The sequence below is a fragment of the Chelonia mydas genome, chromosome 10 (genome assembly GCF_015237465.2).
Source record: "Chelonia mydas isolate rCheMyd1 chromosome 10, rCheMyd1.pri.v2, whole genome shotgun sequence".
Taxonomy (NCBI): domain Eukaryota; kingdom Metazoa; phylum Chordata; order Testudines; family Cheloniidae; genus Chelonia; species Chelonia mydas.
This window is the reverse complement of record NC_051250.2, coordinates 77,847,210-77,871,029: the sequence shown is the minus strand read 5'-3', so window position 1 is coordinate 77,871,029 and position 23,820 is coordinate 77,847,210. Positions and strand designations below refer to the sequence as shown.

Here is a 23,820-nt window from a genome sequence, read left to right as displayed (position 1 = left end):
ATCATAGAATTTCAGGGTTGGAAGGGACCTCAGGAGGTCATCTAGTCCAACCCCCTGGTCAAAGCAAGACCAATCCCCAATTTTGGGCCAGATCCCTAAATGGCCCCCTCAAGTATTGAACTCACAATCCTGGGTTTAGCAGGCTAATGCTCAAACCACTGAGCTATCCGTCTCCCGCAGACTAGTAGACTAGTTACCTTTTGTACTACATGCTCTCCGAGCTCTGACCATGTAGTCTGCGTTGTCTCTTGAACATTGTTTTGTGTTCTGAGTTTGGTTTTTTTTTAGAAGTGGTAGGCATCATGTTTTTTCACCCAGTCGCATGTTAATTTAAAAAAATGCAACTTAGCATTAAAATGGACATGATAGATGATTGTGCACATTTAAGGACCAAAATCTGATTACTAAGGCGCTTTTAAATTTGTTTTTGGAAGGATGGAACATATGGTCTTAATTGCAGTGAACGCTGTGACTGTAGCCATGCAGATGGGTGCGATGCCGTCACTGGTTATTGTTGCTGTCTTGCTGGGTGGACAGGTAAAATTACTAAGCTATTCTGTATAATATGCACGGTTCTGATTCTTATATCACCTAGTTAGCTCAACTGGCTGTATAATTTTAAACAAAATATACAGGGGAGAGATTCTAAGAATTTATGCCCATCAGAAATGCTCATGATGAGGGGATAGGATAAATGGCTTTGATTAAATTTGTATTCATATTCATTGACGAAGGCTTCAAATCCTTGAGCCAGATATTACCCTTCTGTAAAAAAAATTCTTGGTCACGAGGAAGCTGTTTTAGAAACCTGCAAAGTTTTTCTCGTGCAGTTTTCTCTTCTATTGCCCTCTCTGTAGGGAGACATTTATGGCCTTGTGGATCCTGAAAAAAGAAAAGGAGTACTTGTGGCACCTTAGAGGCTAACCAATTTAAGCATAAGCTGTAGCTCACGAAAGCTTATGCTTAAATAAATTGGTTAGTCTCTAAGGTGCCACGAGTACTCCTTTTCTTTTGCGACTACAGACTAACACGGCTGTTACTCTGAAACCTGTCATTATGCAAGGCCTTGTGGATCCTGAGACCTGCATATCTAGGAAAGCAGATAGCAAACACATGGTGCATTACAGTTTTGCTTCTCCTATGGCAGCGTAGCTTCTGTGAGAATCATATGGCCAGTAGCTGTCTCCTCTGTATTTATACTTTACCCACTAACCACAGTGCCAAGAACAGTAGGTATGGAGAGCAAGTTAATGCTGGCTCTGCAATCCATTCTCCTGATTGCATAGAAGGAGCAGAGAGAGGCTTTCCATAAGATCCCAGAGAATGCTGGCCAGCCTTGGAGATCCCAAAACACTATCTGAAGGAAACTGAGATTCTAGTGCTAAAGAGTCTCTGTGCCCATTGTCGAATTTGGGTCCTTTAATATCGATGTGGTTCTAGATGACAGCAATGAAAATAAACCACAGCTTACACAAAATCAGCCTCTGCTCCGTTTGAAGCAGGGCAGCAACAGCTGGAAAACCTATGAGACTTACTTTTAAAAAATGAAAGTTTATCTTCGTGGCTTTGAATGCAAAGTCACATCATTGTCCCTGCTGCCCTAGCGTGGCAGTAGCAATGGAGATGCATTAACAAGGCAGTTGCATTAATGGTAGCTTGCTTGGGGAACTCAGCTGCTTTCCTAAGAAATGTAAGATTTGGAACAGGAGCGGCAATGGGTGGTTTGAGCTAAAAGCAGCCAGCACATTCAGGATCCTGCAACCCAAGTCCTAATTAATGGCATAAGCCTCTGCATCCCTCCTGCTGAGTGGAATGATCAGCACAGCAGCTCACGTTCCTCAGGAGAAAAACAGACGAAGCCACGTGAAGAGTTTAAAATTTGAGAACAACTTTTATAATGTAAAAATAAAAAGTGCAGTACACTCTTTAAAAATGCAGTACACTCTTCTTTTTAAACAGCATACTGGATGTGTATACTTTAGAAACTGGCCTTCCCCAAGCAGATCCGTTGTATAAGCTCACTAACACACTCTGGGGTTTGCATTCCTCGCTCAGGATACCTACGTCTCAGTGGCATAGAGGCATTCAGCTGTCCTGGTGCCTCTCTCCCATCAGTACATCCATGCATCAGGCTGATTGTGTGTTATTGCTGACTTTTCAATGAGTAATTAGAGGGTACCCCTTCCGACAGGTTTTTTTGGCCACCATTCCAAAAGAGATGACATGATCTTATGAAAGTACAGTTAATCCCAGAATTGAGTATAATTTTGGAGGTAGGAAGGAGAAGAGTTTACTATGTTCTAGGCAGGGCCGGCTCCAGGCACCAGCGAAGGAAGCAGGTGCCTGGGGTGGCCAGTAGAAAGGGGTGGCACTCCCTGTGTTGTTGGGCCGGCACATCCGGGTCTTCGGCAGCAATTGGGCGGCAAGTTCTTCATTCCCTCTCTTCCTCTTCGGTGGCAATTCGGCGGCAGCCCAATCGGGTTTTTTTTTTTTCCTTCGCTGCTTGGGGTGGCAAAAAAGCTGGAGTTGGCCCTGGTTCTAGGATATTTTCTTTGAACACCTCTTTGCATGTAGCATTCCACAAAAAAGTGTTTCTTGTCCTCAACTGCTATTCTATACCTCAGGCCGATATAGCCAAAAGGAAGATTTCCCATAAACATTCTACCCTTGTTCTCACAAACACAGGCACACTTGCAAATGTACCCCACACGCAGGCGCAAACCACTCTTGCTAAAAGTAAGGATAGTATCTGCACTACCCCCCTGGTTTTTTTCTTTCACTGCTGGATAATATACACACTTGTTACCTGCTACGGCCTAACTGCACCCTGCAAATTCTCCAGGCATGGAACGCCATTGACTTCAGTAACTTCAGGATCACGTTCCAATTAGGGAAGAAAATATTAGGTTAGAATTTCAGCCTCGGTTGAAATTGACATCTAGATGGTTAAGTGACAGGTGCATGAAAAATGCTGATAGACAGAGCCAACATGTATTTTGTCAATTCTGCTTTCAGTGTTTTTCCATTTGGCTTAACACCAAATAAAAGGATAAATTTGACTCATTTGTGTTTGAAAGTATGTAATTTCAGAGACTCGTCAGTTAGATAATTATATATTCACATTGGTGAGAATGTCATCAGAGAAGATTAATCTTATGGTCTGAAGTTGTTGTGAACTACTCTGTGATGTGTGCTTTACAAACACAATGGGATAAATAATTTGGGATAAAATTTGTGCTTTCCGAGTTTGCTGCTAATTAGACATGGCCTGTAAAAGATGAGGAAAGTTCAGGAACATCTGAAGATTTTTATTACCCACTCACACCAAGCAGAGAAATTCATGTAACTTTCTGATCCTAATGGCCACAAAACTTCATCTGAAAAAGCATATTCTGTATGTTCATGCTACATTTGGGACTCCCATTGATGCCAGTGCTCTGTGCAAAGATCAAGGGGAAGATACAGCCCATGTTCTTTAAAGTAGGTTTTCAAGATGTTACTGATATAAACCTTCAGAGACAGATAAGATGATAGGAGCACACAGGAAAGACTGGGTAAGAAAACTCAGGGCCGGGGGGAAAGCCTCATAGGGACTGAGTATACAAGGGTGCTTATTAGTAGTCCCCCAACCCACAGTTGTATTATGATGGCACCTATTGAGACTCAGTTGTGCTGGGCAGTGTACGATGCAAGAGGCAGTCTGTATCCTGCAGAGTATACAGCCTAGATTAAGACAAGATGCAATCAGTGGTTGTAACAGACAGCGGGATGAAGGAGTCAGAAGTATCAGCAATGGAATCACAAAGTTGCATAGACCAGCTGTGTGCATAAATAAGCAATTCACCATGTCAGCAACAAGCTGTAACTGCTCACTCTGGCCCAGATCCTACCTTCAGAGAGATGTATGTTATCGTCCGTAGGAGTCCCACACGTATGTTCAAAGGTAGATCTTGGACCCATGTAAACAGATGAGAGTTGGGACAATTTCTCCATGTCTTTAGTACTGAAAATTAACCCCCAAAGGACCACTCGGCCTGATACACATAACTATCATGTTACTAGTAGCTTTGGATGTCTTGGAAGGAGGGCATCTATGATTAAAAGAACAAGAAAAGTTGGCAAAGGGCTCTCAGATGGCAGAAGCCAAGTGAGATGTGTTCAGCCTGGGCCAGAATTAGATCCCAGACATGTGCACATGCTGCTGAATTTTGTTCCACATGGAGGAAGTGGTAAATGTTCTAAGAAATAAGGTCTCAATCCCGCAGGGAATTGAGTGCCCATGGCCCTGAGTCAACAATGCATTTAAGCACCTGCTTAACTTTAAGCACTTGAGTAGTCTCATTGAAATTAAAGTAAAGCACATGCTTGAGTTCATTGCTAGGCAGGAGAGCCAGAGGGTTCAGCGCTCGGCAAGACTGAGCCTGAAATGAGCAAACTCAGAGCTTTTTAAAGATTCGCAAAGGTCTCTCTTGTTCTAAGATCGATTGTGTATTTCAGCACCCATCACTTTATATTCTTTCTCACGGTGCACCTCCAGCTAACCGTGGGCATCGGCCTTAGACCTGCCAACATGGTAGTCATTGGGAAGGTGGTTTTTCCTTGCACATTCAGGTTAAAATGAAAGCCCTCAAACATGGAGTGCTTTAATGTTAATTGTAGTGGGTTAATTTGGGACGTCATGCACATTGAGTTCCTTGTGAGATAGTAAACACTGTCGTGTGAGATAGTGAACGCTGGAGGATAAGTGCATGCTGGAATATTTGCTGGTTTGCAGCAGCATGCAAGCAAACAGGGCAAAGAGAATCAAGAGTCCCAGATCACCTGGTGAAAGCCAGGGGCACTCAGGCTCTGTGCTCTAGACATAAGTTCAGACCAGGATCCTCTTGGGTTTTGTAACTAGAAATTAGACATAATGGTCTCATTTGCCTTGGTGGCCCAGCCCAGGATGAGCTTTGGTAGATGTTGTCAATGAAGTAGGCATAATGTCAGCAGCAGGTCCCAGGAAGTACAGCTATTTTGCCACCCTTGTAAAAGGGAGGTGCTGCGGGAGCTCCTCTCTGAGCCCTGCCTGCTTGGCCCTCCCGTCCTTTATTGTGGCTAGTGGCGTGAGCCAGGAATAGGCCTTGCACATAGAAAAGCCCAAGGGCTACAGTTGGGCCCAACTCTTGCACAGAGGCACAAGAGTGGGGAAGCTTCTTGCATCTACTCCCTCCGTCATGCAGGAGATGAGCCCAATCTGGCCCAATGAGCTTGGTGTTTGCAGCTCAGTTCTGCATGGGCAATGACCTCATCACAGATGCCAGCATCCAGTTATCATTAATTGGCCCCTTTGTTGGTAGTCTCAGTAGAAAGGCCAAGAGCTGAATTAGTCATGGACACAGATCTATTCTGTCACCTCTGCAGATGGCACCTCTAAAGCTGGACAGGAGTGCCGATTCATTAACCAGAAACTCAAACAAATTTTGGAAAAAAATTGAAATGGTTCCATTTCAACATTTTTGAATTGGCAAGTTTGGGGTTTTTAAGTCAAAATGACTTGTCCTTTTGAAATGTTAGTAAATTTAGACTAACAGGAAAAAAAGGGCTGAAATCAAATCAAAACATTTTCATGGACCTAAACTGAAAATATTTGTGAGGTTTGTGAAAACTTCTGAGAGTTCAACTCTTCATCCTGATTCGGGATGGGAAAAATTTTCAAATCTTGAAAATTTCTCCTGGGATGGGAAAAACACTCCGTGCCAGGACAGAGGGACATGGGCAGGACTGTGCACGGAACCATCCACTGCCAAAGCTGTGCAGCATCTCCAAGATCGACATTCCAGCACCTTTCACAATCGCACACCACATTGACGCACACAGCTAAACAAAGCCGTCGGTCTGTGGTGACACGCACAACGTGTCTAATTCCTCTCTGCTCTGACTCCGAATGTTCTGCCTAACCCTTCGAGGTAACTGTGATGGTGTAGAGTTTGCTATCCTTTTTGATATTGCAGTGGGATTAAATAACAAGGTATAGATAGTGGGAAAATTTTCAGATCCTTTAAAAGTTAAGGTCAGCACAATCCTGTTTATCTGAATTCCTTGAATCTGAAATGCTCTAATCTGAATCCCGGTTATGTCTTATTTTCTCTCTCTCTGATTTTTATAGAATGCCAATAATATCTAGACTCTCCCAATGCGAATAGTTTAGTTTAGCCAGTAACTCCTCTGATTATTCAAATGATTTTGATGTCCCCACAACATGTAGAATAAATGGGGTTGTACTGTAAACATAAGATGGAAAATACTCAACAGTGTGGCTAATTTTAAACTCCACTGGGAAGAATCAGCAGGTATTTTTAATACAAGGGCCCATGATCGTTTACCTTTAATTAATCAGGACTGCAAACACAGTCCGGGAAATGATTGGGCTGTTGAGAAAAAGGTATCCCATTATTTCACTGGTGCTTTTAAACAATTCAGTTTGTTCGTGATTCACAAGATTAAGTTGCATCTCTGACCTAACAAATACAAAGTCACAATATGAACTTACTGTCATCCGTAATCTCAATCACTTTCATAAATCGCTAGCCATATAAAGCCTAATTGTCTCTTATTACATCCAGAAATATGGTACAGTGCGTGTGGTAGTCTCAAATTGTAGGGATTTCCTCATGTGGTTGTATAAGTGAGCTAATGGGGTCAGGAAACGTAGGTTGGTCACAGATAAGGTTAGCTTTGAGGAATGAGACTTTGCCTTGGAGAGAATTTGCAGGCTGCAAGCGACATCTGCACTGTCACTCAAACACAGAAACATGTTTCTTCTCTCCTGTGGGCACATTAATTCAGTAAAACTGATAAGCCTTTTACTCAAGGGAGGGCCTTTTTGAATTTTAAAGAAACAGTGTCCACTTTGACAGTGAGCTCGGAGGTATTTTTAGCTTCTCTCTATTTGGGCTCTTTGTGAGAAGATGATACACTTTGCAAGGAAGGAGGAAAGAGAGAGACTTTCCATTAAAAAAAAATATAAAATGCCATAAAAATGAATATTTATTTTAACATGATACGTCCCCCATTTGTTGCAATATTTGGTTTATAATATCAGGGTCAGATTTTGCCCTCAGTTACTCTGGTGTAAACTGGAATAATTCTATTGTCATCAGTGGAGATACTCCAGGTTTACACTTGCATAACTGACAGTAGACTCTTGCCCTATGCATTTAAAACCAGGAGAAAATCTAGAAGTAGTGCATTTTAAAGGAACTACAATAGGTTTTTAAGTAGTTTGATACGTATTATTTCAGGAACACTTAAATCTACTCCTCTACCATGGTTGCTAGTTCTCTGCAATATTCCTTTGCCCAGTGTTCACAGAGAGGAAAGCGTAGCAAAGCTTGTGACAAAACTGCGTGATATGTCACATCGACTATTAATTAAAAACTTGTTTAATCTACGACATAGTCGTCCGCCCTCAGAGCACCCATTGTGGATAAGTTTACCGGGTGAAGGATTTACAGTAAAGCACACGTGGTGAGCTTCATGATCCGCAGAGAAAGTGACAAATAAGTATCTTGTCTCGGACCTCACGCAACATCAACCCGGGTTTGATTAACCGCGAAGGCAATGGAGCCATCTGAACCAGTTTCATACTGGACATGGAATTTGTGCTGCAGAGGAATTTCAGTGGCATTCAAGACAGGCTACTATGTTGGTGTGGGCACCACAAACCATGACGCATATTGTTGAGGACTGCAAACTAACTCCACTTCCTGGAAGTCCTCACGCCTTGAACATTGTTGATAAGGACGCTGTGGTTTGGCTTGACCGGATTGCTTATACTAAATAAATAAATAGTAGGTTGATACACAGCACTTCAAAGTGCATTATGTTGTGATACAAATAAGCCTTTTTCTTTTAATCAGACTTTCACACTTTCTCGATTTGTGATACTAAGCATAAAATATTAGAATGAAGCAACAGCAAATTCCTATTAAACATGCAATTTCTAGATGTCTAATACGATTTTACAAGCCATATTTTAAACTTTATCATTCTTGGCAGTCTTATCCCAGATTTTTAAATTAATAATTTATTTTTGTGATTATTCTGTATCCTTATATTAGATTTAAACAGATGGGAAAACTAGAAATTTCAGGAGTTATTTTATTCTCTCTCTCCTCTGGCCTGTGCCTTTCAAATGTAAAAATCATTTCCATCTGAAAAGGTATGTGGTTACTCTCTGAGTTTCCACAAGTGCCCTTCAGTCTATAAATGTAACATAGGCCTATTAGAAATTAGCTTTAATTTTTCATTGACTTAATTTCAAGTGAGTTGATAAGATTTTAATGTCATTCTGTGCTTAAACATTCTCTCTTTGATTGGACCCTTTAAGTATGGTTCTTGCTGATACAAGGCAGATTTTCAAAAATATGAATTATGAAGTTATATCAAAGATTTCATTGATGTCCCGCTATTAATTATGGAAGTGGCATTCCTTGACCGATATTTAGGGGGACCCAGAGTCTCATCTAAAGCAGACTTAGTTGTGTTTGTGTTAAACCAAATCTGAACCAAAGTTAGGGCACAATCCAGTTTTCATACCTCAGTGGGAGCAAGATCCAAGTACAAGAAGATGGTGTATATTGACTGTAATGAGACTACTCTTGTGCTCAAAGGTAAGCTGTGAAGGATCAGGGCCGTAAATAGGGAAAGTATGAACATAATTTAGAACAATTTTAATTCCTTTTGGTTTCATATGTAGTCAGAGTCTTATCTGGTGTAAGTAGATGTAGCTCCATTGGTTTCATTGGAACTATGCTGACTTTAACGCAGCCGAGGGTTTGGCCAAAAAGTTGAACTTGGCACTAGATATGTGCAGCTATTTTCACTTAAACACAGATGCATGTTAAATACAAGCTTGAATACGTGTATGGTAAGTTATTCTGTAAGTAGATCTGCGTGAATAATAGTGAAAATCAGTTATGAACTGTATAGGGCCTTAAATACTGAACGTCAGAGTGCTGTGTTTTGGAAGGAATGGAAACAATTTGAAAAGCAACGAGCAGGCTGAAAATTTCCATGTACGTTTTTGATGAAGAACTTTGAAAAACATAAAATATCTGTTTTCTACCCCCAAAAAAAGAGAAGATTGAAATTTACTCAACGTTATTCAGTATAAATCATTTCCCCAGCTCTACTAGTAGCCTGAGATCCTGCCAACGATCTTCCCAGGTCATGAGTTATTGTAGGGATTAATCAATAAAAGGACTGGACAACCGTTTAAATTTCTACCTTTAAAAAGTCCCTCCCTTGCCAGCTGATGGATAGCTTGGTTCTGCCCCCATTTCATTCCTGCTGCTCCCTGGCCAGGAATCATGTCAAGAGTATGGGGTGAGGTAGAAAGGAAGGGTACTGAAAGGAATGGGCTGAAATTGACTCCGCCCAGAACCCCCCTCCCCTCATCATCCTTTCTCCCTGGTGGCCATAATCTCTCCCTCCTCCCTAGTGATCCCCAGAGAGTATCTCATAATCCTGGAAACTGGCCAATCCTTAAGGCAGAAAGCATTCTGGATTGTCCCATTTCCTGTGGGTTAAAGCTGTTGCCTAAACAAGAAAACCTTAAAAGTTTTTAATTGTACAAATTCCCTGGTTTCCGTGCTTTATGTCTGAACTGTTCTATAGATAAACGAAAATGGTGGTCGGAGTGGTACTCCATAGAGGTGCAGTAGGCTGTAAATGTAATACATTCAGAAAAACACTTACAGTAATGGGTGTTTATATCCCCCATGCATTGATGAGAGAAACGACAATTTAATCTTTCACTGGCTGCTGGAGCAAACCTTGTACTTCATCATTTAGTGCCAGGCTATGGAACTATCGCTCTGACTGATGAGCTGTAACTCACATGAGTAGCCCTATTGACTTCAGTGGGGCTACTCACCTGAGTAAATGCTCAGCAGCATGAGTGTCGCTTCCACAACTTAGTGCTTAGGTTGGCTTCTTGGCTAGAATTGCTCTTTGAAGACTCACAAAGAATGTGACAGCTGTCTCCTCGGCAGAATAGTTTCACTGTGTAAAAAACAAAAATCGCTTCTACTTTGCAGACTTCACGAGTGGTTGTCAATTGCTAGTGTTTTCCTTTAACTTTAAGGGAGATCCCTTTTTATTTATTTCTGTTTGCTGCTCTTCACAAACAGAATTTTCTGGTTCTCCGGAGTTCCAGTAGCTGAACGATTTTGTCCTTTTGAATTTTCCTCTGGCGTTTCTGATTGGATCTGAGTCAGCCACCCAAGGCAAGTCTAGAAACTGGAATAACAGAGAGATGTGGAAAAAAAGGAAAGCATCAAGAATTCTTTACGCCATCCTGTTTATGTGCTACCATAATCCCTTCTGAATGGATGGTACTGCACTAATCAGACACAGTTCTGTCTAGTGTTCTTATTGAATTTTCCTTTACCTAATGCAGACTGAAGCAGCAACATATTCCATACATAGCAAAGCATGCCGATCCAATCTGTAATACAAAACAGATGTTATAGATAAGACAAGAGTATAGCAGTATTAAATGAACAATGGGAGGAGAAGAGGGAAGGATAAGGAGATTATTATAGATTATCTGAGACATTTGCTTTTATTGTTATTTATCAGAAAATTAGCGTTCCCAGATTTTGGTGAAACCCTTTTCTGTTCTGATCTTGATGGCATCGACTTGTAAGTTAAACGCATTGGGCTAATTGCACTCTGACTTCCTTTTGCTGTCCCACTGAAGTCAAGAGCATGGCAAAAAGCATAACTCAGTCATTGCAGAATTTCACACGCCAAGCTATTGAGCAAACCTGAGCACCGTTGCTTAGGTGCCTGGTTCTACAGTTAGCAGCAAACACTGGCACCTAGAGACTGAGGCCCAGATTTTTAAATGTATCTGGGTGTTGGTCGGCTCAGCCTTGCAACATCCAGCTGACTTAGGAGCCTAAGTCTCATTTCCAAAAGCGACTTGAAAGTGGATGGGCTGTAGGCTTCTAAATCAGTTGGGTGTTGCAACACTGAGTGGAGCAATGCCTAGATACCTTTAAAAATCTGGGCCTAAGGGCCTGTTTCAAAGTCCCCTGAAGTCAGTAGGAGAATTCCAGTTCAGTGGGCTTCATGGGGTGAGGACTTAGACTGGGTATTTGGGTGCCCGAGTGCCCAAGACAGCTCCCTGATGTGAAACTGGGTGCCAGCTATTGGGGCACACAGCTGCTTCCTAAGCTTGGTGCAGCAAGCCGGTTGCCCCACATGGTAAAGATGTGCGGGACTGCGTCTTGTGAAGGCACATTTCCCACTGGAGCTCAAGGCGCTATCTGGCCCAAAGTCAGCAGATAAATACATGTCTAAAGCAGTCTTTCAGCCTGTGGTCATTAGGACATCTACCAGTCTTTTAAAGTGGGTATTACTGGGGTTTCAAGGTGTGTCAACAAACTAGCATTAAGATTTTACTGCTGGAAATAAAGGTCGGGCTGGCAAGCCAGAAAGTCAGGCGTGAAACACCAAACTTCAGGCCTCCGCCGTATTTCCTGCACAAATTTCATGCCTGTTTGTTCATAGAAAAGCAGTTCTTTCCAAAGCTATTTAAATGCCAAGGATGAGAGATTATTATGACATCATATCATACTGAGAGACAGGTGGAAGAGAGTGAAATGTTTGTGTTGGATCCAAAGTGTCTATGGAAATCACGCCTGTCATTGCTAATTCACGTTGCATCTGTCTTTGGATTGTGATTATTGAAAAAAAGTTGAAGACCTCATTCAGAGAAATAATTACAGTTGTACATCAATAGATATATAGTTAAAGTAAATAGGAAAAAACCTACCTCCTATAATTTATCATCCCTGGAAAATAATTACTCTGTGCAGTCCATGGATCCTGCTGCAGAAGCTAATGTCAAGTCGATAGATTGGTAAAAACAGGACACTGGCTCTCATTTATTCTGTCCACTTTTTCTCCCCTCCTTGTTCTTCTGGAGGCAAGGTAAAAAAACAACAGCAGGCTTCTTTAAGAGCGAAAGATACAACCACTGAGCATGAGCAGTCTGGAGTGAGAGAGAGAATTCTGCTTCTGTCCAGCTCTAGATAAATTCCACCCACCAGAACCCTTCAGGAGGATCCAGATACAAGCAGCACTCAAAGGCTAAGACTTCCATTGGCTCAGAGAGCATGATGTTCTGGCCAGCACAGGAAGCATTATGTAAATTAACCCTTCTTTCGATGCCATGAACACCAGTTCCCCTCTGCTGTTCTTTCTCCCCCGTCCTTGTTCCTTTTGCTGATAGTCATGGAATTTTGCTGGTGGTGGGTGGAATTTTCATGGCTCAACTCCCAATCTCTAATACAAAGGGCTGGTGTAATCAATGTACCTCCACTGAATTTCAGATACAGATATACACAGCTGAGATTCTGACTCCCAGAACTGTTTTTTAAACGGACATAAGAATCCTCTTTAACCTTCACTAACCACCACCACTCCAAAGGGTGAGAGAGGCTCCATTGCTCTCCATACACCTCCTTTTGGTGTTTTCTCAGACATGTTTTCATTTCCTTGGCCATATACCTGTGCCAGACATTCCCCCTTGTGCTTCTCTGAGACCCTTGGCATTGACACTCCCCAGCACTGAAGACAGTTGGGTCTATGCAGCACCACTTCCACTCCCCGGTGCCGCATAAGCGGCCCAGGGTAACCGGGCCGGATGCCATGCCTGGAGTGCGTCATACCCAGGAGCACCCGGTGCCAATTTTACAGAAGCCAGTACTGTCAACTTCGGCCCCACAAGGGGGACGGTTGAGTCCAGGACCATTCGACTCTCCTGATCAAGAGTGCCAGGTGGAGGAGTTGGAACTTCCCTCTACTCCGGACACTTTTGAGGCTGTGAGGGATCTGATTGCCATGATGGCTTCTCAGTCCCCAGCTGGCAGGGACGGGCCTCTGGCACCGCAGCGAATGGCACTGTCCAGAGGCAACCCTGCCAGGATGAGGCGCTCACCATCCCCGAGGCACCGCTCTTCACAGCACCAGTCCCCACGGCACCACTCCCCGCCGCCGCCATTGCGACACTGCTCCCTCGCACCGGCCTCGAGATGGGGGTCCCCAGTACCAGATGAGCGGCACCGCTCCCCAGCGCAGTACCACTCGGCTCCACCATAGTCACCGAGGTCTAGGTCCAGGTCATCGGACTCAGAGGCTGACTCCTGCTATTCGAGGTGCAGCCGCTACCATTTGGACAGGCAGCACACTAGTATAGTGCCGCGGCAGCTGCCCGCAAAATGGCCCTTTTCGACCCATGGGCCTACCACCAGGCCCAGGGCTCTTTCTCCAGGGGCCCGCAATCGGGGGCCTCTGAGGGATGCACGCCCCCGCCAGCCAGGGACCGTCCTACACCTTGGGGATCCGAGACCACGTCGGCTTGCGGTGCTCTGCAGGATCCGGCTTCTGCACCTGTGCCGGGCACCGAGACTGCAGTCGACACTGAGAGCCACGGGGCCGATCGGAACGGCAACACGGAGCCGGAAGGCCAGGCGGGCACGGAGCCGCCTCTGGCTTTGTCGTCTTCATCACCTGGCGAAGCAGTGACAGGATCTTCTGCCTCTGGACCACCCCACCTGTCGATAGCAGGGCTCATCAGGACCTGCTACCTGCAATATGGAGGAGGTGGTTGAGCCTGAGGACCCCATAGTTGACACCAGCACTAGCGGTGCATTCCACAAGGGTGCAGGCCTCCTCGGTGGCGTTCCTAGCCCAGGTCCCAATTCAAGAAATCTGCAGGGTGGCAACATACATTCACCTATCATTACGCCATTACCCAGCATGCCAGAGATGATCGCAGCATTCGGCAGAGTGGTGCTCCAGTCAGCGATTTCATAATTCCAACTCCACCGCCTAGGTAAGGAGTCACCTATTTAGAATCCATATGAGCAAGTACTCAAAGAAGAAAAACCTGTTACTTACCTTCCCATGACTGTTGATTGTCTAGGTGTGTTGCTCATTCTCCCTTCCAAACCCACCCACCTCCTCTCTGTCAGAGTAGCCGGCAAGAAGGAACTGAGGAGGTGCCAGGTCGGCAAGGTGCTGCTAGGAGAAAAACTTCCCGGCAACTGTGCACGCGGCACACACACACCTAGTTGGAATGGATAATGAGCAACACATATTGAAGAACAACACTTACAAGAAGGTGAGTAACCGTTTTTTCTTTTTCATGAGCACAAGTCCCAGCTTTTCAGTGAAAGTTCCTTTCCCAGAGGAAGCATTGGCACCAGAGGGTTAATGCTGAATTAGTGCCATGGTTAAAGGCACTAACCGTTCCCTTTTTGAGACCTGTGTTCAAATTCTCACAATTGCAGAGTGTGAGATTAACTCATTGCGCTGCTGTCAAGGTTCCTTCCCCACTCTGAACTCTAGGGTACAGATGTGGGGACCTGCATGAAAACCTCCTAAGCTTACTTTTACCAGCTTAGGTTAAAACTTCCCCAGGGTACAAACTATTTAACCCTTTGCCCTTGGACTTCCACTGCCACCACCAAACATTTTTATCTGGGTTTATTTTTATTAGGAAAGCATCATTTGGAAATGTCTTTCCCCCCAAAATCCTCCCAACCCTGGCACCCCACTTCCTGGGGACGGTTTGGTAAAAATCCTCACCAATTTACATAGGTGACTACAGACCCAAACCCTTGGATCTTAGAACAATGAAAAAAGTATTCAGTTCTTGAAAAGAAACATTTTAATAGAAGAAAAAGTAAAAAGAATCACGTCTGTAAAATCAGGATGGTAGATACCTTACAGGGTAATTAGATTCAAAACATAGAGAATCCCTCTAGGCAAAATCTTAAGTTACAAAAAAGACACACAGACAGGAATATTCATTCTATTCAGCACAGCTATTTTCTCAGCCATTTAAAGAAATCATAATCTAACACATACCTAGCTAGATTACTTACTAAGTTCTAAGACTCCATTCCTGTTCTGTCCCCGGCAAAAGTATCACACAGACAGACACAGACCCTTTGTTTTTCTCCTTCCTCCCAGCTTTTGAAAGTATCTTGTCTCCTCATTGGTCATTTTGGTCAGGTGCCAGCGAGGTTACCTTTAGCTTCTTAACCCTTTACAGGTGAAAGGATTTTTCCTCTGGCCAGGAGGGATTTTAAAGGTGATTACCCTTCCCTTTATATTTATGATAGCTACCTAAGGAGTATGTTCCCCATCTCACCCATGCCTGGGCTCACGGTGGGCCAAACACTGAGGAAATGCAAATCAGCAGGTGTTTTGCCAGTTAGCATTAAGGTGCCCTGACGGAACGCTGGGGGGAGACTGCGTAGCACATAACCACCCTGGGGCTGCTTCATATGAGGGCGGTCATGCTTGCCTTTTATGCTAAGAATAAATTCTTTCCGGATGCCCTTTTAAAATAATAGAAACTAAAAATCAGCATTTCACATGCTTGGTTCCATGTCTGTTGAGAAGGGTTTGTTTATTGAGTGTAAACGATTATGCAAGGCTCTCTGTACCACTTAGGCCATGTGGTGTATGTGTTTGGGGCTAGCCACTGGGAGAGTAGCCATACAAGACCACAAATGCATTTGAGCTGGCTCGTAACCATGGCAACAGGCATTGGGATCATTGACTATGCAGATCCAGTGACCCTAAATATTCCCATACCTCAATGGCATAGAGGGGACCGCGGCCAGTACTCCATTTTGCAAGCTGGTTTAAGGACTGAGATCAAGAATCTTGCCTTGGCCCCCAGCACCTAAGTCTTTTGCTCACATACTCTGGCTTTATGTAAGTGACCATGAATTTCACTCAGTATCTATCCCCAAATCATTGTTTGAGAAGGTCTTGGTGTGCTACCAGGGAAGAGTAATCACTCTCGCATCAGCAATTGCAACAAGAACCTGGTGCAGGAAGCCATTTCCCAGCATTCAGGAAATGGGGTTTATGAGCGGAACTGCCTCCTGCAGCTTTGCGAATGTATTCTTATGGTAGTTGTCTTCCTAATTTGTGCATAACACATGTGAAATGCGGCACTTGTTCATAAATCACGAACCTTTGGTTGCAGGTTGAAATTATGCTGAAATGTGTGAAATTCAGCATTTTTTTATATATTTCTGGGAATTACATATTGAACACTAATTGCTTATCAAAGAGGTTCATCTGCAAATTTCTAAGTAAAGATTCAAATTTTACATTAAGGAAGCTTCAAGCTCCAGTAACTCTGATTGTAAAGTAGCAGGGCGTGATATACTCAACCCAAATCTATTGTCAAATTAGGGAAGTGTAAACTAAGGTGCTGCTTCAGCAAAATTCCATACAACGCACATGCCCAGGTGCAACTTAAACTACTTGTTTTCCCTTGCAATGGGAGGTGGGTGTTATTTTTGAGCCTCAAAAAAGAGAAGTCTTCCAGAGGAATTAATTTGGAAATAATACAAAGGGGGTTCTGTTAAAAGGTATTGCAGCATCTTTTCAATGGTCTTTTGAATATTAATAAATAAGAGGTGTAATGTGTGGAATTTGTCTTCCCCTGTTTTTCCCCCCCTTCTACATTTTGTTAGAACAATCAGCCTCGCAATGACTCATTGCCTCAGTTAGGAAGGAGAAGACATCCTTCATCATTCATTACTTACGCAGAGTCTTTTCTGCTGCAAAGAACATCTACAGCATTCTAATTCAGCTACTTTTAAAGGAGAGGAGTCAATGTCATTCTTTCTCAAACTCTGGGAAAAGAGACCAGAAATAATGCTGCTTAATTGTCTCCATTTATAAATAGCCCCTCCACAGGAGGGGAATTGTATTTTTAATACTGCAGTCAGGAGGAAAAGGCGCCATCCTTCTAAAATGTATGTCTTGGGTTTAATTCTGGGAGCTCAAATGGGGGCATTTAAAAGTATAAATAATAAGCATGTATAGTGTGTGGAAATATAAAATGTATTCTTTATTTTATTAAGCTATTTATACTACATTATATACTCACTCCTCTTTCTCTCTCTCTCTGTCTCTCTCTCTCGCCTAAACAAGCCAAAAGGTTTCTTTTATTTCAGAGATATGTTTGTTATGATGGCAGCTTTCCCTTGTATTACTTAGCTCACATAAATTCCCCTGTTCTTCTAGTCCCTTGTCTTTCTACTGAATCCTTTTTGTTTGGGTTTGTGTACTGAAATGTTAAGAGGGGGAGTTTTTATTATGGGTTTTCTTGAATCTTAATTTGTTTTGGTGAGGTTTTTTTTAAGTTGTACAGCCTTGGTTGTGGCTCTTTAAATAAAGCTCTGAGTATATATTATTAGAAATCCCTTTTTAAACTGAACTTTTAACTTTCCACCCCTGCTGGCCTTAGTTAAGATTTTCAAGGAAGGTTCCTCAATCATGTGATTAATCTTCAGAAACAGGAAATTTTGGCTCTGTGCTATTTCTCAGTGTATTTACTTCAGAGGTTTATAAAAGGAACTTGAAATTGCACAGTAAGTGTGTTTATAATTACTTTTAGCTGATTTAATAATCCTCAACATTTGGTGACGGTACAGATTACAACTTCACAAATACAGTACATTACCTGTAGCATCCAGATGAAGATATCAGAGGTGTAGGAAATTACTTGGGATTGTATTTATCCTCAGTAGTGCACTAATCCAGCCTCTGGCTGAGGCTGGATCTTTCAGCGTCTTTGTCTGCATTTATCCCATTATGCAGTGGGAACATGTGCATGAATGATAAAGAACTTCTTCATGTTGAAAAAGTTGCTGGCCACATGTACACCATCAAATCCTGGTGCAGCAGTTGTAAAGCACCTGGTGTGGTAATGCTGTTAGGAGAATTTTTAAGCCAATAGATATTTTTTTATATCAATATCTACAATGTGCCAAAGCGAATACCACTTCCTGCTGCTGGCAGCTCTTTATGTCTCAGCTCCCAATCTAGCAACCTTTTACTCACCTGAGGAGCATTTAATCATGCAGGTAGTTCTGTTGATCTCAATAATGGGTCCAAGTTGATCTCAGTGGGCCTACTTGCATGAGTAAGGGCTCCTCGTGTGGGTAAAGGTTTGCAGGGTCAAGTCCTTAGTTAGTTTGATTCAGGTGTCTACAGAGACGTAGCACAAGCTTGTATTTAAATGTCACCAGTGAAAACAATACTAGAGAAATGCAGCTTTTAAGTCCCCTGGCAGGGTTTTTCTGCACCTTTGAAGCTTGGATTGTTATAAGAATAAATGTCAAACAATTTCCTTGGGAGTAATTTGAGGTTGAACTTGCGATTCTGAGTCTCCACTTGTTTACATGTCAAATTGTGTGCTGACAGACTCCTGCCCACATATTGTTGCTTGCGGGATCAGGACATTAACGTATTAACATACAAACCCTCTGCTGAAAACACAGGCTCTGGGGTGAAATATGGCAATGGTGCAATAACACAGACACTATACAGCGGTTTAGGACAGAAAACGACAAATCTACCGCATATAATTGAATCTAAGTACAGTGCGGAATTTTAGAACTAAAGTATTTTCATGGCGTTCTGATTAGTTTTTCTTTTTCAGTTTTCTATTTCACAGCAATGGTTTTGTGACCAGATTTCAACTGACTCGTTATTTCAAGACCTATTATTTGAGACACCTGGTGATCTTTAAAAATTGTTAGTCCTTGATCCCACCGAAGATGATTAAGGTATGTCTACACTGCAGCTGGGAGTCCTAGACAGACTTGCCCTAGTGGACCTCGACCTAACATGCTAAAAATATGAACGTGGATGGACATTGTGTCTTGGGTTGCAACTCGGGCTCTCCAGAGAGCCCAGGCTGCCCTTTCCACGCTGCTATTTTTAGTGTTCTTGCACAAGCTCGGCTAGTATGAATCTGTCTCCCTGGGCTGGGCGGCTTGCTCCAGCTGCAGTGTAGATACACCCATAGGGCTCAATCCTGCGTGGCGTTGAGCCCTGTGCCGGAGGCTTTCAGCAACTTGCAGGATTCACCGTTGTGCATTTTGAACCTTCAACCTATCAGGCAGGTAGCAGAATAGCTATTTTCTAGCCAGGCTCCTTTGCTTGCTCTGATGCCCTATAAGTTAACAGCCTACCCAAGCATCTGGTTTGTCAGCGAATGGAACGAGCGGTGCGGAAAGCTAATGTGTGCATTTGCATTCTGTAGGCATCCGTTGTGATAACGTATGCGCACAGGGCCGCTGGGGACCAAACTGCTCCATCTCTTGTCACTGTGAGAACGGGGGATCCTGTTCGCCGGAGGATGGGACTTGCGAGTGTGCGCCAGGATATAGAGGACTCATGTGCCAGAGAAGTAAGGCTTACCATTTCTGCGGTGGGAGAGGCACTTCCGGAGCGAAGCAAAGCTAAAGAGGAAGAAAGAGAGGCCCGGAAAAGGCCTGTGATAATGAGGGGAAGAGCTCTCACACCAGTGTGCTCCTGCCTCATGTATCCATTTGCCCATTAGGGACTGCCCAGGCCACAAGAATGATTGTAGCATGGTAATTCAGTTCCTGGAGGGCGGAGCTCTCGAGAGAATTCCAGTTTTTGCATTATTTTGGCTCCAAAATGGGTCTAGAGAATAAAAAAGGAATCCATAGCGCAAGATATTCTTGTTTAATAAGTTGTTTAGATGTAGGCAGAACCTGAATGCACAGCCCTAATAGCTGGTCCCCCATTGTCCTTCTCAAGAGCCTCATTGACATAGTCTCAATTGGGGGGGGGGGGAAGGAAGGGGGCAGTAGTCACCACTTTACAGTGCTTTATCTGGCATTCCATAGCCAGTAGGAAGGGGACATTTATTGCTGGAAAGGAGCAACCTCTGTGGGTACAGAACTCAGGAAGGTTTGGGGCAGAAAGGAATTAAATGTTGCGCCAGGGCAACTGTAGGATGCTCTATATTGGGATTCAGTGAAAGAGTACAGGCTGCACACAAACAGAAATGGGAGAGAGGGAGGAGCCTTTTATGCTTATTTTTATTATTGTGCCTGAGTGTTACACGAGGTCCAGTGAACAAATGTAACAGACTCTGGAAGTAGAGATCACAGTCTGTTCAGCACAATGATAAATGGGGGTCAGATTGGGCCTGTTGTATACTGAAGAGTGGCTCGTCATTGGCTATCAAAATAATGTGGCAACATCGTGTCAATGCCGAAGTTAGTTTCAAGATCCTGCACTCTAGAAAAAGAAACACAGCAGGCTAGATACCAACCTGGAATAGCTGCAGTCTCCTGCTGCATACTAAAATGTGCCAAGGAGATAAAATCTTTTCATTTGCCTTGTCTAGAAAGCCACTTCTCTTCCCCTCTACCCCACATTTGACACTTAGTACCTCTTCAGATGTATATGGAGGCCACACACCACTTTCTTGCTGTCTAAAGAGAGATGCATTCACCTTTATTAATTGTTTACTGCAGCACCCCTTCACACTCACTGTCCAACTCCAAATCACATGCCCCCTCTGATTTTACAGGCAACACTTGCCTCCAGCACACACTCATTTCTAAAAATAATTTGTAGCCGCCAGTTTTTATTTAAAGCCCTTACAGTGATGACCTCTGGCACTGCTGGAGTTAATGGCCTATAAGCATTTTCATTAAAATCCCCTCTTTCCGGGTGTTTCAGCATATCTGTGCAGCTGTAAAACTCCTCTCCCAGACTGGCACATGGCACTCAAATCTTCAGGAAATTGTATTACAAGTTTGAAGCCCTAAGAGTGAAAAAGCAAAGGAAGTTAATAGTTTCTGGCCTTCCTGAGCTGAAAAACAGCTTAGTTTTATCAGCTGAAGGCATGGAGGCCATAAGGGGCAAATCCTGTCCCCAGAGCACAGCTCCAGTAATGAGGCTGTGCCCTGACAAGATCCACTCAGTACTTGTGGGAGGAGGAATTCTTCCCCAAACCACAGATGAAGTCCGTGGCTGTTCATGCCGTAGCTCACAAGCTTCTGAAACCCCCCTTCTGTGGTGGAATGGCTAGAAGATCCAGCTCTCTCCCACGCTGACCCTACAATTCCCGGGGCTCTGGCGTGCAGGGAGCCCCTAAAGAGTACCGTTCTGCAGCTGCAGGAGGGTTTGGCCTCCCTAAGCATGTTCTCAGAATCCTCCCCCTTCCCCTTCAGGAAATTCAGAGTTAGGGGTGGAATCCAAGGCTTAAAGGGCAATTTTGCAAAAGTGGTACCTTCTTACTCAGCTGGTTTGCTTTTGGTGTGTATTCAGAATAACTTCACTGACAAAAAGATTGGACAGTTGTTAGCCTTGCAGATCCATCTAGGAGAGTGATTTGGATTGTTTTATGGCTAGTGTCTCATCAACAGAATTATCAGCTAGGCCTCAACTGCAGAATCTGTAGTAACATAAGGACCTTGATCCCACAGTGAATTTATGGAGCTGTCAGAGAAGTCATCATTTGACTATAAAACTGAGCCAATGGGGAATCTCATGAGTAAAAAAGGGGAAACACGATGTAATTTTTACGTTTTTCTTACTGCAATTTAAACTGAGTGTGTCTGCCTGTTGCAGGGTTTTCCATAACCCATGTGCTTAAGAACAACAATGCAGGTTTAGAAAAGACACTTAGCCCTAATTCTGTTTTTATTCATTTGTGTGCAAATCCTACAGTGTGTTTGACTTAAGTTTTAAACAAGTTAAGCACGTAATGTCTTGACTAATTTATATAGGTGTCTCTTGTGATTGCCCCCATGCAAATGGGGCAATCTTGCATGTAGCTACCATAATTGCCCTTTTACTTTCACAGTTAGCCTTTGTTGAGTGCTGCTACTGCAATTGCATGCACAAATTAGATGCCCAGTTGCGCATGTGTTCTGCATCTAATTTATTTAGTAATCAGGCACTTAATGTGGCTGGGTGTAAATACAATAACTCCTCACTTAACGTTGTAGTTATGTTCCTGAAAAATGTGACTTTAAGTGAAATGATGTTAAGTGAATCCAATTTCCCCATAAGAATTAATGTAAATAGGAGGGGTTAGGTGCCAGGGAATTTTTTTTCCACCAGACAAAAGACTATACATATATATATATACACACACACACACACACACACACACACACACACACACACAGAGTTTAAGTTTTAAACAAACCATTTAATACTGATACACAGCGATGATGATTGTGAAGCTTGGTTGAGGTGGTGGAGTCGGAGGGTAGGATATTTCCCAGGGAATGCCTTGCTGCTAAATGATGAACTAGCAATTGGCTGAGCCCTCAAGGGTTAACTCGTTGTTAATGTAGCCTCACACTCTACAAGGCAGCACAAATGGAGGGAGGGGAGACAGCATGGCAGACAGAGACACACACCCTGTGTGTGAGAGAGAGATGCACATTGCTCCTTTAAGTATGCTGACCCCACTCTTAAGTACAGTGCCTTTTTAAGGCAATCAGCAAGCTAAGATGCAGCTGCTGCCAGGACGCTCCCTCCGTCCTGAGCCCTGTTGTGTCCCCCCTGCTCTATGGAGATGGGGTAAGCAGGGTGCAGGAGCAGGGGGGAGGGGGACACCCTGACACTAGCCCCCCTCTTCCCTCCCACCCACCCACCCACCCCCCACACAGCAAGCAGGAGGCTCTGGAGACCAGCTCTGAGGCAGAGGGCAGGAGCAGCACAGGGCACTGGGGGGAGGGACAGCTGAACTGCCAGCAATTGATAGCCTGCTGGGTGGCTGCTGCACAGGGAATTTAGGGGAGCAGGGAGCTGATGAGGGGCTGCCAGTCCACCCTGGTTCCAAGCCCCCAGCAGCTCGCTCCAACGGGCTGCTCTTCCTGCAAGCCGTGGACAAAGCAGGCGGCTGCCAAACGACGTTATAAGGGAGCATTGCACAACTTTAAACAAGCAAGTTCCCTAATTGATCAGCATCGAAACAGGGTTAACCAGGACGACCTTAAGTGAGGAGTTACTGTAACTGAAGGCAATTTCTAATATATTTTATCTGATATTTTTAGAAATTAAATGAAGCTGTTTGCCTTAGATTATGGGACAGGCCAAGAGCCCTTATAAAATGGATTAAGGGAGAAGGTTCTGATCTTAAAGTCTGTGAGAAGACATCTGAACTCCAGTGACTACTTGATCTTGTTCTTGCTTTAGTTTGTTCACCTGGCTTTTATGGGCATCATTGCAGTCAAGCATGTCCCCCGTGTGTGCACAGCAGCGGGCCTTGTCACCATGTCACTGGACGTTGTGATTGTTTGCCTGGATTCTTTGGCTCACTCTGCAACCAAGGTACTGATCCCAAGATACTCTCATGCCTACTTTTTCCTACATTTATATGCAAGTGACTCTGCAGCAAGAACTCTTACAGACTGCTTTCAAGTTATCTGCTTTGTTTTTCAATCTCAGCAGTTTAGATCACAAGAAACTGTTTTACTTCACAGGCAAAATGCAAATGGATACTTAGTCATCTTTTTGTAAATATGTTGTACTCTGACATGCATAAATAAAACAGCTCTGCAGCTCAGCATTTAAGCGCATATAAAATGTGACACGATCTGTAAATAAGTCTGCTGTTCAACCATATCATTTTCCGTCTGTTAATCCTAGTGTATCCTAAAAGTATATGATGACACTTTCTAGTACACTTTTTAAACGTAAGAGGCACACATCAGTTAATATAAAGACCAACGTACTGAAAATTGGGTTCTTAAATCTAAATATAGGGCCAGATGATTCACGCGACCCTTCTTCGCAGTGAACAGCACCTGGCTCCGTGAATGGTGGCATTGAAATCAGGTATTACTGAACACAAGTAAGGGAGGCAGGAAATTTGTTCCAGAGGCACTTAAATAAAAGTGGCTTGATTTTTCAGAGTGCAGAGTGACCCCAGCTCCCATTAAA

At 43.5% G+C, this 23,820-nt stretch overlaps 1 protein-coding gene across 1 annotated transcript in view; it reads left to right on the top strand.

The window, feature by feature from the left end:
* MEGF11 (multiple EGF like domains 11) overlaps positions 1 to 23,820 on the top strand; it is a 277,439-nt gene that overhangs the window by 198,398 nt on the left and 55,221 nt on the right. Inside the window, exons 14-16 of the mRNA XM_043523817.1 lie at positions 435 to 537; positions 19,142 to 19,288; positions 23,074 to 23,208. Coding sequence (XP_043379752.1) covers positions 435 to 537; positions 19,142 to 19,288; positions 23,074 to 23,208 — 385 coding nt within the window. The remainder of the gene's footprint in view (positions 1 to 434; positions 538 to 19,141; positions 19,289 to 23,073; positions 23,209 to 23,820) is intronic.